This window comes from Onychomys torridus, chromosome 2, assembly GCF_903995425.1.
Source record: "Onychomys torridus chromosome 2, mOncTor1.1, whole genome shotgun sequence".
Taxonomy (NCBI): domain Eukaryota; kingdom Metazoa; phylum Chordata; class Mammalia; order Rodentia; family Cricetidae; genus Onychomys; species Onychomys torridus.
This window is the reverse complement of record NC_050444.1, coordinates 114943989-114956505: the sequence shown is the minus strand read 5'-3', so window position 1 is coordinate 114956505 and position 12517 is coordinate 114943989. Positions and strand designations below refer to the sequence as shown.

Below are 12517 nucleotides of genomic sequence, written 5' to 3'. Positions count from 1 at the left end.
CTCTGGCAAACCTGTGAGACAGAATAGTAACAGATCCAAACAAGCAGAAAATCTAGAAGTAGTAGCTTAGTAAGCAATGTTTGTCTCCCTTTAGGACCTTAGTGTATCAGGCTGCTAGAACCAAGCACCTTAGGTCATTTCTTTTATTATTTTATCTGTTGGTGTTTTATTTTGTATTGTGTGTATGTGTGGGCATGGCCTTCAGAGGACAACTTCATGTAGTCACTTCTCGCCTTCTACCTTTACATTGACTCTAGAGATCAAACTCAGGTCTCAGGCAAGTACTTGACCTGCTTGCTGAGCCATCTTGCTGACCCTTTTTGGTGTTTTGTGTTGTTGGAGATTGGGTCTTGCTGAATAGCCCATATAGGCCTAGAACAGCCCAGTTCTGTCAACGTCCCCACCTCTTAAATCCAACACAATGTCCCCACCTCTTAAATCCAACACATTGGGATTAAACTTGAGGGACACATTCATACTCTAATAGGTCTATGTCCTTACGTAAAATTTCAAAGTTCATAGTGTTCTGAGGACCAATGAATAAAAATGAAAGCTGATATGATACATTGCAGAGTGGGCAAGGTAGCTCACCAGGTAAAAGCACTTGCTGTTAAGCTTGAGACCTGTCTTCAATTCCTGGAACCCGTGTAAAGCTGGAAAGAGAGAACCAACTCCTACAAGTTATCTTCTGATTTCTTCATATGTGCCATGGCATGTGCACCCACACCTGCCACCTAGCCCTACCCACACAAAATAAGTATAATTAAGAATAATAAATAAATTCTCAGCAGTAGGTGTGGTGCTGTCATATAGACAGGTTTAGTGAGCAGTGGGATATTTTTGAATCCTTGCCTTAGAGGACTTTACAGTCCTAACTATCTCAAGACAGGTTTGATAGTAGATTCTACTTTTTAACACAAATATTTCCTTAGGAACCAAGGCTTCAAATAAAAAGAGCTTTATTTTTGAGCTAGCTATGGTGGCTCATGTCTGTAATCTGGGCACTTGGGAGATTGAGGCAAGAGTTTTGAAGCCAGCTACACAGTAAGTTCAGGACAATTTCTCTCCAAACAAACAAACAAATAAACAATATTGATTTTATCTTGAATAATGTTTTTCAACTTTGCTAAAATGTTGAAGATCCTAGACTTTTCAGTTTATCTTAGAACATAAATGATGTCAGAGCCTTGGGCTAACTGTGGAGAAAGGCAGCCTGTTCTGAGAAAACCCCTGCATACCCCTCGGCCTTTGACATATGTGCCGCTGACTGAAGGAGAACTATACATACTCCCTTCTAATCGGCCGGTGCTGGAGCCATGCTCGGTGTGGGCAGCAGTACAGAAAGCCCAACACTGATAAATACCAAATCTAGCCACAGGTTCTAACATTATTCATTTAACCCTAGGGTTATTTATTGGGGGAAATAAATTGGCAAACTAAGGTGACTTATTAGTTTGTGTTGTTTCTGCTCTGAGTTAATTAGGTAGATTTCAGTTCACTTACCCTGTGGGGGCATTTAGTGACTTAATAACAAATGTTTAAAACTGGTCTGACCAATCCCTAAGCTGTGTTTTCCTGAGGAGACATCATGGTGAGTGTTACTACTTAAAGAATAATATTTATATTAGTCATTTAGATTACAATTATCAGTTGTTAAAAGCAAATGAAGTCAAATGGTCCCAATCCATAAATTCTGGTACTTGAGTAGGCATTCTGATGCTAATTAAATGTGATCCTGGTAAGATGGTTTTCATGCCTTTATATAAAAAGTAAACATGCAGAGAAGTCAATATGGACACAGTAGAATTCAACTTTTAGGAGATACAGATGTGCTTGTCTGGGGCATTGGGATGGACATGGCTGCATCATTGTTGTCTTATAGTAGACAGTGGAGTCAGTTGTTTTCTCACTAGCTTGGTAGCTCCCTGGGAGATGATTTGATCTGGTCAACATTTTGTCCAGTCAGTATTAATATTTGCTGAGGGAGACCAGCTCCCTCTTATTCTTCCAGGGTGCTCGAGCAGAGAGAAATGAGAAATATTAGCCGGAAGGCGAGACCTAGATGAGAAGAAAGACAGAAACACAGGACAGCCTCGGGAGGGCCTGGTCTGAACCCAGCAGCCCAGAACTTTATTCCAAAGCGCTTTTATGGCAGTGCCAAGGGGAGGAGCAAAGGCCCCCCCTCCCCCGCACACATGCGCAATACAGCCAAGGGTAGACCCTTCCAGTCACCTGAAACTCAGACCCGTGGTCCAATCATCCCGTCTATGCAGACCTGCTGGATAAAGCCACCGGGAAAGGCAGATGGGCTCCAACCATTTGCACTCTTTCTATGGAGAAAGTTAGAAGCAGAACAGAAAGGCGTGCTGGCTCAGACTGTAATCTGAGCACTCAGGGGTGAAATGATCTTGAGCTGAAGCCTAACCGGGGCTACTGCATGTATCCCAGAATAGCCTGAGCTACACAGTGAAACAACATTTAACATAAACAAATAACAAAGCCCAAGTTGTGTGAATCAGCACACTTGTTTAATCCTAGCACGGAGAAACCCTGTGTCAAAAAAACAAAAACAACAAAACAAACGCAGGGAAATTCCATCCTTCCCCTTAGGAGAAATTCTGGTTTTAAAAGGATACAGTAGGCCAAATCAAGAGTTAACAGACTGAGTAAAAGGATAACAACAATAAGAATTGATATCTAGACTATATAGTCAGTTTCTGCAAATTAACAAAAAATGATAGCCTAGTAGAAGAGCTTGATAAATTAATAGGCAGTTGACAGAATTGGTTATTCACATAACTAATAAGCACATAAGGAGATCTTCCTGAGCATGTACTCAAAAACTTCATGTTCCTGTCAACCAGGGAGCATGCACAAAGATGGCCACTGTTTGTAGGTCTCCCACTAATAGGGAAGTCCTTTGTAACATTAGACAGTCATTACAACAGTGCTTACCCAAAGGTGTACATAGCAGCATGAAAATGTCTTAAAATCATAGTTTTCTGTGACAATAATTTTAGCCAGGCCTGGTGGCTCAGGCCTGTAATCCTGGCTACTTGGGAAGCTGAGGTAGGAAGACTGCCAAGTTCAAAGCCTGCCTGGGCTCCAGAATGAGTTCAAGGCCAGCCTGGGCCAGTTAATGAAACTCTGTATCAAAAAAAGTGAAAAACTATTCATGAGACTGCTTAGTCTACTTGCCAAGCATCCAGGAGTCCCTGATTTAAATCCTGCCCTGGGACACAAACAAATAAGCAAAAAAGAAAAGAGATTTCCGTTATAAAGATTTGTAGCACAATACTATAAGATAAAATTTTAAGCACATTTTTTGGGGAGGAGGGGTTGCATTTCAAGACAGGGTTTCTCTGTGTATAGCTTTGGCTGTCTTGGAACTCACTCTGAAGACCAGGCTGCTCTCAAACTTAGAGATCTGCCTGCCTCTGCCTCCCAAGTGCTGGGTGGGATTAAAGGTGCGTGCCACCATCACCTGGCCTGCAGAATTTTTTTAAACATTTATTTTTATTTTATGTGTATATCAGAGTTTTGCTTGCATGCATGTCCTTGTACCAGGTGCATTCCTGGTGTCCGGGTATTTACACAGGCCAGAAGTGGGCATTGAATCCCCTCAAACTGAAGTTACAGACAGTTGTAAGCTACTGTATGGGTGCTAGGGATTGAACTTGGATGCTCTGGAAGAGCAGTCACTGCTTTTAACTGCTAAGCCATCTCTCTAGCCCCACTGTTAGGTAAATTTAAAGTAGATATTTATTCAAAGAATGTCACATTTCTAAGAATAAGTACAGATTCAAATCATGTGGCAGCTCAGTGTGTGCCTATTCTGTGTGTAGGTACCTATAAGTGGGAGGATTGGGGGAGGCGGATATGAGTGTATGTTGCAGGGGGGGGGGGGGGTGGAGGAACATAACAGTCAAATATGGAGAATTTGACCAAAGACATCAAGGGTAAAGAACAAGAAGTTCTCTCCAGGCCACCTTTATTTCCATCGGCAGTCCAGGCCAAGGGAAACTGAGTGTCATTTCTAAGCCAGGCAAGTTAAAGGTCTTGATATGGGGAGACATCTTGGTTTACTGTATGGATCCTAATCTGGTATTATAATTAGCCGGAGAATGCCAGTTGACTCAAGAAGCTTGGAGCTTCTGTCTTCCAGCATTGTAAATGTCTGCCACCCTACAAAATGTGTAGTCATTTGTTAGAGCAGCTTTAGGACACTAAAGTTGAGTCTGAATTCTATGGCTGTAAGCCTTTGTACTAAGGAGACATTAATGTGTGTTATAGAAAGTTCTTCATTTAAATATTTTAATTCAACTTTTTTTACATTGTGTGTGTATGCACTCACATGCACACTATGGCATACATGTAGATGTAGAGGTCAGTGGACAACTCAGTGGAATTGGATCTCTTCTTCCATTGTGGGCTTCAAGAATTGAACTCAGACTGTCTGGCTAGGCAACAAATACCTTTATCCACTGAGACACCTCATTGACCCCAAAAGTGCTTCTTAAAGTATGTTGGCCCTCTTTTTTCTCCTCCTCTTCTGTATGTTGACCCTCTTGTTCATCTACTTGTATAACAAGAACTTTGAAGAACTAACAAAAATAGCTTAAGGGAGCCAGGCAGTGGTGGTGCACACCTTTAATCCCAGCACTTGGGAGGCAGAGGCAGGAGGATCTCTGAGTTTGAGGCCAGCCTGGTCTACAGAGTGAGTTCAGGACAGGCACCAAAGCTACATAGAGAAACCCTGTCTTAACAAAACAAAAACCAATAGCTTAAGGGAAAATGAATGTTATAATATGATTGCTACGTTGTATATAACATTGAACTGCATTCATGTAAACTTCAGTGAGTGCCATATTCAGTGCAGGAAAAGGGAAGGGCACCAACACACCAACACGTGGCATTTTCTACAAGTTAGTGGCTAACATATTGTAAAACATCTGTGCTTAGAATGAGCTGCAGATGGGCTTGTTAGAAATGCACGATATTAAAAAGTCACCCAATCATGTATCACCTTACTTCTAACATTTGTGTATTTTTCATCAATGAGTAAGTGCAATTATCAGGAAAAATAGTACAGGAAGAAAAAGATAATAGAGCAAAAGGCTCAGTTCCAGTCTGATTATATAGTCCAACAAGATAGGTTTTCACAGTGTTATTTGGCCTCTTTCCACTAGCTGAACCCACATTTTTGTTTTCTTAATAAAGTCTCAGAATATCTTGTCTCCTAATTGCCCATTTTTCTCTCAGCTTAATGTTCCTAGTAATTCTTCATGACCCTACCCACAAAAAAGTCACAGATGCATTAATTTTTACTTAAGTTTATACACAGCATCCATAAATGTCAGACAGGTTAATTTAATCTCTAGGGATTAAGTCAACACACGTAGCAGCAGCTGACATGGTGTCTGGCTGTGTAAGCATTAAGTCAAATCCACTAGAGGAAGCTCCCTGTTGGCTGGGATGGTATCTTAGTCACTGTTACATGCAAAATGTCTGGGACCTTCCTGGAATAGTGTAGGAATTAGGTATTTGTTGAGTTGTTTTTGTTTTTATGAGATGGGTTCTCATTTATGTAAACCAGGCTGGCCTCAAATTCTTGTGTTCAAGCAATTCAATTCCTGGGTTTTCCTGCCTCAGACTCCCACCCCCTGTCCCCACCCCCAGTCACCCAGGACTACAGCTGTGAGCTATTGCATCTCGCCTGTTCAGTTTTTGACAGAGTAAACTATTTATTTTTTTAAACTAAAGTCCTTTTTGTATTTATCTTTTAGATTTATTTATTTTATTTATGTGTATGAGTGTTTTCCCTGCATGTATGTATATGCTCCACATGTGTGCCTGGTGCTCTCTAAGGTTAGAAGAGGGTGTCAGATCCCTGGGAACTGGAGTTGTGAACCACCATGTAAGTGCTAAGAACTAAAGCCAGGTCCTCTGCCTGAGCGACAACTGCTCTTAACCGCTGCGCCATCTTCTTCCTTTCTGTGAGACAGTCTTGCTGTGGCGCTCTGACTGGCCTTGAATTTGTGGTGACCCCCTTCTGTGTCCTCAACTGCTGAGGTTACAGGTCTGCATCACACTCATGGCAGTTTTCTTCACTCTAGTTGACTAACCCTTAGAAGAATATTTTTAAGTCTGTACCCTCTGCATATTTTTAAATTGACATTTAAGTTTTCCATCATAAATTTAAATAGCTGCATAGGATGTCATTTCAAATATTGACATGTTTAAATAAAACTGTTACATCAATTTTTAAATGTACCCAACAGACTATAAATACTACAAATTTTAAATGTCATTTACTTTATAAAGAAAGGAATAAACTCTTCACAAACTATAATAATTTTTTTTTTTACTTAAAACATGAAGTGCCTTTATGTAAAGGTTCTGGAAAATGAGATAATTGTAATTGGCATGCAGGCTGACACAGCCTTTATTGGTAAATGTGTAGTGGGCATTTGGAATGAACTAGCCCAGCACACTGTGCCCCAAACATTTGCCAGACTGTTGGGTTTCTTCCCACAAGGAAGCTTCCCCAATACCCCAAGACCAACAGACTCTAATAATCTATCAGAAACATCTTTTAATACCCCTTTAAACACCTTAGAAACAACAGCCAACCCTAACACATTGATGGAAACTTGAGTAGACGACCTTCAGTGCAGTAAATTACCACAAAGCACTGAATTGTGTCATGTCCTTTGGTAGCCCATCTTTTTATTCTGACAGTCTGATCTGAAGCAGTTCTGTTAGTTGCATGTGCAGGCTCCTCATTCAGAGCTACTCCCATGATGCTGGGAGGCAGGCTCCATTTCTTCATCTGTAAAATGGATAATAGCACCCTTTGAGTCTTGAGACTGAAACTTAAAAGTCTATGAAGCAACTGCCACACTGCCCTGTGCCACCATGCCTGTCCTGATGTTCCAGTGCTATGGCAGTGCATGGACACTTGGTTACTACATGTAAGGCCTTACTTATCACATACCCCATTGGAACTGTAGAGAATCCTGGTGTAAGCAGCTGAAATACCAACATAGGATATCCCAGCCTCAACGGTTTCTGTCAGTAGTTTTCACACTGTGTTTGGAACTGAGGAAGCTGCTCATTGGGACTTTAGAGATAAACTCCCATGGCCCAAGGTCAGCCCAGACCAGGCATTTTGTGGCTACAGTTGAGGCCCAAGGTATAAGAAAGTGGCACATCAGTCCAGTGACCTCCAAGGGATCAAATATTTTCAGTGGTTTTTATAGTTAGTGGCAGTTGCTTTTTGTAAGGTTTGGGGTAGGCTTTGATGGTAGCTTTTCTGCTACTGCTTGGAGAAATGACCACATTGAGAGGGGACACAGGACAGAAAAATAGTGTTACATGTTTACTGAAGCCTGGTGCCAGGAAGATAAGTTTTATAGAGTATTGATACTTATAAAAACTTCCTCGGCCCCACATACAGCTTGGTGAATTCTCGTCTACTACGGTTAAGGCTACATGCAGGGCTTTGTTCGTTTATGGGGCGCACATGTAGAGGTCGGGGACAGTTGCTGGAGTTGCTTTTCTTCTTCCACCAAGTGACTCTAGACATCAAGCTGAGGGCAGCGGACCTGGTGTGAGAAAGCTGCTCAGCCGGGCGGGGGTGGCGCACGCCTTTAATCCCAGCACCAGGGAGGCAGAGCCAGGCTGTGAGTCTGAGGCCAGCCTGGACTACAGAGTGAGTTCCAGGAAAGGAGCAAAGCTGCACAGAGAAACCCTGTCTTGAAAAACAAGAAAGAAAGAAAGAAAGAAAGAAAGAAAGGAAGGAAGGAAGGAAGGAAGGAAGGAAGGAAGGAAAGAAGGAAGGAAGGAAGGAAAGAAAGCAAGCTTCTCTATGCCTGCTGAGCTGTCTCATTGGCTACACTTGTAGATTTCTGTCTTGAATGATAATTACAGAAAACTTGTTAACTGTACAGGTCTGATTAACAGTGGACAAGATGATTGTAGTGAACATGTATGGGTTTTTTTTTATAAATACATTTTTTAAATCTATAATTTTATGTATATGAATGTTTTGCCTCCATGTATGTCTGTGCATCATGTGCATGCATGCCCATGGCCAGAAGAGGGCATCAGATCCCTTGGCACTAGAGTTATAGATAGTTGTGTGCCACTGTGTGGGTGTTGGGAGCCAAACCTGGGCCCTCTGCAAAAGCCGGCAGTGTTCTTAACCACTCTGCCATTTTTCTAGCCCTCAACATGTGTGTGTTCACTGAACCTCTTCCTTTTGCTAATTACACTGTTAATTATACTGCCATCTCCTTGTGGGAGTCTGGCCTGGACAGTCATACTAGATTTTATTTCCTTGGATGTGGTAATTATCCAGCCATAGTCATAAGCCACAAACCGGTCAGTGAAGGTTCCTCCATGGAACTGGTGTATAAATAGTGGGGGAGAGAAATATATTGGAGAAGGCTGAGGTGGCAATACATGATTGTGGCCTTGGTGGCCTGTAGGGAGAACAAAAGCAGAGCGTAGGGGTCGGGAGGCCAGAGTAAAGGCACAGAATGCAGGCCAGAACCCAGTTCTTCTAGCTCCTTTTTATCCTGGGTGCTCTCTGGCTCTCTTTCCACGTCACCTACTTTGTTTTTTTTCTTAGACGTGGCTTTTTTTATGGTCACTGAAATAATTTTATTGCCTACTAACAAAAGTAAACTCAAATATCTTTTGTAAAGTAAACAGAATAACTTTAAATTTTTATCTTTTCTAGATTGTTGGACCGTCAGATGGAAGTAGTTACATTATTGACTATTATGGAACCAGACTTACAAGACTCAGCATTACTAATGAAACATTTAGAAAAACACAGTTATATCCATAAATGCTTAAAAAGAGGAACAGTAAGTGATCTATCTATTTATCTATCTATCTATCTCACCATTTCACCATCTCACCGTAATTCTGGGTTTCTTGTGGACTTAGTCGATGACGGAACCATCAGCAGATTTCAGAGATCGTTTAGTGCTCTAAACCTCTCACTTCCTTTACCAGCAAATTCAGGTCCACATATGTGAGTGTCTCCAGACCACTGACAACATTCTCATGCTGCTCAAGCTCTTGGAGTTTCCTATGCAGAGTCCTTGTTTCCAGAGAACATGGTTCTCACCAGGATAGTACTGTGTGGTGCTTCTGGGTGCAGTGCTTGCTGTTGTCCAGTTCTCTAGGACCAGGATAGTAGTCTTTGGTTTGATTCTTGTTTTTTTTTATTTTGTTTTTTGTTTTGTTTTTTCGAGACAGGGTTTCTCTGTGTGGTTTTGGTACCTGTCCTTGAGCTCGCTCTGGAGACCAGGCTGGCCTTGAACTCACAGAAATCCACCTGGCTCTGCCTCCCAAGTGCTGGGATTAAAGGCATGTGCCATCACTGCCCGGCTTGTTTGATTTTTGATTTGGTTTTGATAGTGGTTTTTTCCCCTTCTTTTTGAATTTATTCTTTGACAATTCACACATGTATATGAACTGTTCTGGTCTGCTCACTCACCTCCACACCCTCTCTTATCTACTTCCCATCTCCACTGATGGCCTCCCTCCTCCTAATAGGTTCTCTCCCATTACCTTGTCTTTGTGCTTTTGTTTTGTGACACATTGGATGAGGCACTAACCCCTGGACAGGGGCTTGTCACCAGTGACCACACTGCTGAGGACTAAGACTCTCCCATGCTATCGGCCACCAGCTGCCAGTAGCTCTCCCTGGAGGGGACTCTTTCTCTCATCCATGACTAAATGTTGATGACCCTGTTTTGTTTCTTTTTTCAGTGCTGGGGATTGAACCCAGTGCCTAGCACATGCCAGGCAAGTGCTCCACCACTGAGCTCCATCCCTGTCCTGTTTCTTGGTACTTACCATAGTATACCTGAGGAATGTGTTTACCATGGTTTACCTGAGGAATGTGCTTACCATAGTATACCTGAAGAATGTGCTTACCATAGTATACCTGAAGAATGTGTTTACCATGGTATACCTGAGGAATGTGTTTACCATAGTATACCTGAGGAATGTGTTTACCATGGTATACCTGAGGAATGTGTTTACCATGGTTTACCTGAGGAATGTGCTTACCATAGTATACCTGAGGAATGTGCTTACCATGGTATACCTGAGGAATGTGTTTACCATAGTATACCTGAGGAATGTGTTTACCATGGTATACCTGAAGAATGTGTTTACCATAGTATACCTGAGGAATGTGTTTACCATAGTATACCTGAGGAATGTGCTTACCATAGTATACCTGAGGAATGTGTTTACCATAGTATACCTGAGGAATGTGCTTACCATGGTATACCTGAGGAATGTGTTTACCATAGTATACCTGAGGAATGTGTTTACCATGGTATACCTGAAGAATGTGTTTACCATAGTATACCTGAGGAATGTGTTTACCATGGTATACCTGAGGAATGTGCTTACCATAGTATACCTGAGGAATGTGCTTACCATGGTATACCTGAGGAATGTGTTTACCATAGTATACCTGAGGAATGTGTTTACCATGGTATACCTGAAGAATGTGTTTACCATAGTATACCTGAGGAATGTGTTTACCATGGTATACCTGAGGAATGTGCTTACCATGGTATACCTGAGGAATGTGCTTACCATGGTATACCTGAGGAATGTGTTTACCATAGTATACCTGAGGAATGTGTTTACCATGGTATACCTGAAGAATGTGTTTACCATAGTATACCTGAGGAATGTGTTTACCATGGTATACCTGAGGAATGTGCTTACCATGGTATACCTGAGGAATGTGCTTACCATGGTATACCTGAGGAATGTGTTTACCATAGTATACCTGAGGAATGTGCTTACCATGGTATACCTGAGGAATGTGCTTACCATGGTATACCTGAGGAATGTGCTTACCATGGTATACCTGAGGAATGTGCTTACCATGGTATGCTGAGGAATGTGCTTACCATGGTATACCTGAGGAAGTCTGTTCTCTCCTCCCACACGTGCATTCTGGAGATTGAACTCACCTCGTCAGGCTTGGTGGCAAACACTTTTACCCCCTGTGTCATCTCACCCCCCTTATGATCTTTTCTTTAGCATATAAAACTACTGTAAGACTAAGAAAAAAATTTCTTGAGCAGATAAAGTATTCAAGTGTCCATCCTGAGCTAGAAGACAGCTCAGTGGTGGAGCACTGCCTAGCATGAGAGGCCCTACATTCATTACATCCCAGCTGAAAAGGGAAGGAAACAGATGTGTCTGTGGACCTCATGGGAGCATTGTTTAACTTTCTTTTCCCTTTTTTGTTTTAGGATTTGAACCTTCTTGACTTCAATAGAGCCCCGGATGTGGAATTCCAGATTTTCCTTCTCCTTAACTACCACTTTATGGGTTCTGGATTATGTTTTGGTTTGTGCTCAATTTTGATTTGTTGATTTAGTTAAAAGTATTATTCCTGGATTTATTTAATGTCTTTCTTAAAAAAAATCAGTATAATAGTATTTTGTGGGCTTCTATCTCTATGAGATAGCTAGCCTATTACTGTTACTATTATTGTATTACTGTATTGTCCTTTACATGTCACTTGTCATTTTTATTTGTGAAAAATAAAAACTGTAACTTATTCACATCTTCTTATCCTCTTATTAAGAATGGAGCTATCTTGCACATTATGATCCTTTGAAGCAGTTAATTCATGGTGTGAACAAACAGGGTTCATACTGTTTGGGGTTGCAGTGTCCACCTGAGATGCTGCAGCTTTTAGTTCTGTGTTGTGTGATATCCTGGGAGCTAAAGATCATCAGTCCATGGGGCTGTGAGACACATGGATACTTCTGGTCTCAGAAATGTGAACTTTGTCTTTCTTGCTTGGAGAGTGACACACTGACTATGGAAGGCCAGGTGTGACTTTTTCAGCTCACTGCAGTTGCCCCTGACACTGGGTGGACAAGGTGGGAACAGCAGCCAGATGATCACTGTGTGCCATCTGGGAGCACTGCCAGGCAGGTGCCAGCACCCTGGGACTGAAGGAAGCAACACCTGTATGTTAGTGCCTGGTTTTCCTGCTGTGTTAGAGGGCCTTTAATAAGATGAAAATCAGCTGGGAGGTGGTGGCACACACCTTTAATCCCAGCACTCAGGAGTTAGAGGCAGGGGAATCTCTGAGTTCAAGGCCAGACTGGTCTACAGAGTGAGTTCTAGAAGCTAGGGCTGTACAGAGAACCCCTGTCTCAAAAAAAAAAAAAAAAAAAAAAATCTGCGAAATGTAAGGTCTCTAAAATACTGCCCAGCCTTCCTTTAGCAATAGACATGCTAACATGAAAATTAATAGGTACATGGTTCATTGTGGTACATCAGTATAGTATAGTTTACTTCACAACAATCAGAGATGAAAAAGTTACCTTGATTCCTACATGAGGGTTGTAGTCATTAATTTGACTGGGATATCAAGTGCTTTTTTCTTTTTACTTTACTTTTTCTTTTTTCTTTTCTTTTTTTTTTAAAGACAGAATCCCATAGCCCAGGC

At 41.7% G+C, this 12517-nt stretch overlaps 1 protein-coding gene across 1 annotated transcript in view; it reads left to right on the top strand.

Moving 5' to 3' along the window:
- The window catches only part of Tm2d1 (TM2 domain containing 1), a 34693-nt gene extending 23073 nt beyond the window's left edge, over window positions 1-11620 (top strand). The window contains exons 6-7 of the mRNA XM_036177076.1: window positions 8747-8876; window positions 11304-11620. Of these exons, the coding sequence (XP_036032969.1) occupies window positions 8747-8857 (111 nt within the window). The 3' untranslated portion in view covers window positions 8858-8876; window positions 11304-11620. The remainder of the gene's footprint in view (window positions 1-8746; window positions 8877-11303) is intronic.
- Window positions 11621-12517: the final 897 nt, after the last annotated feature.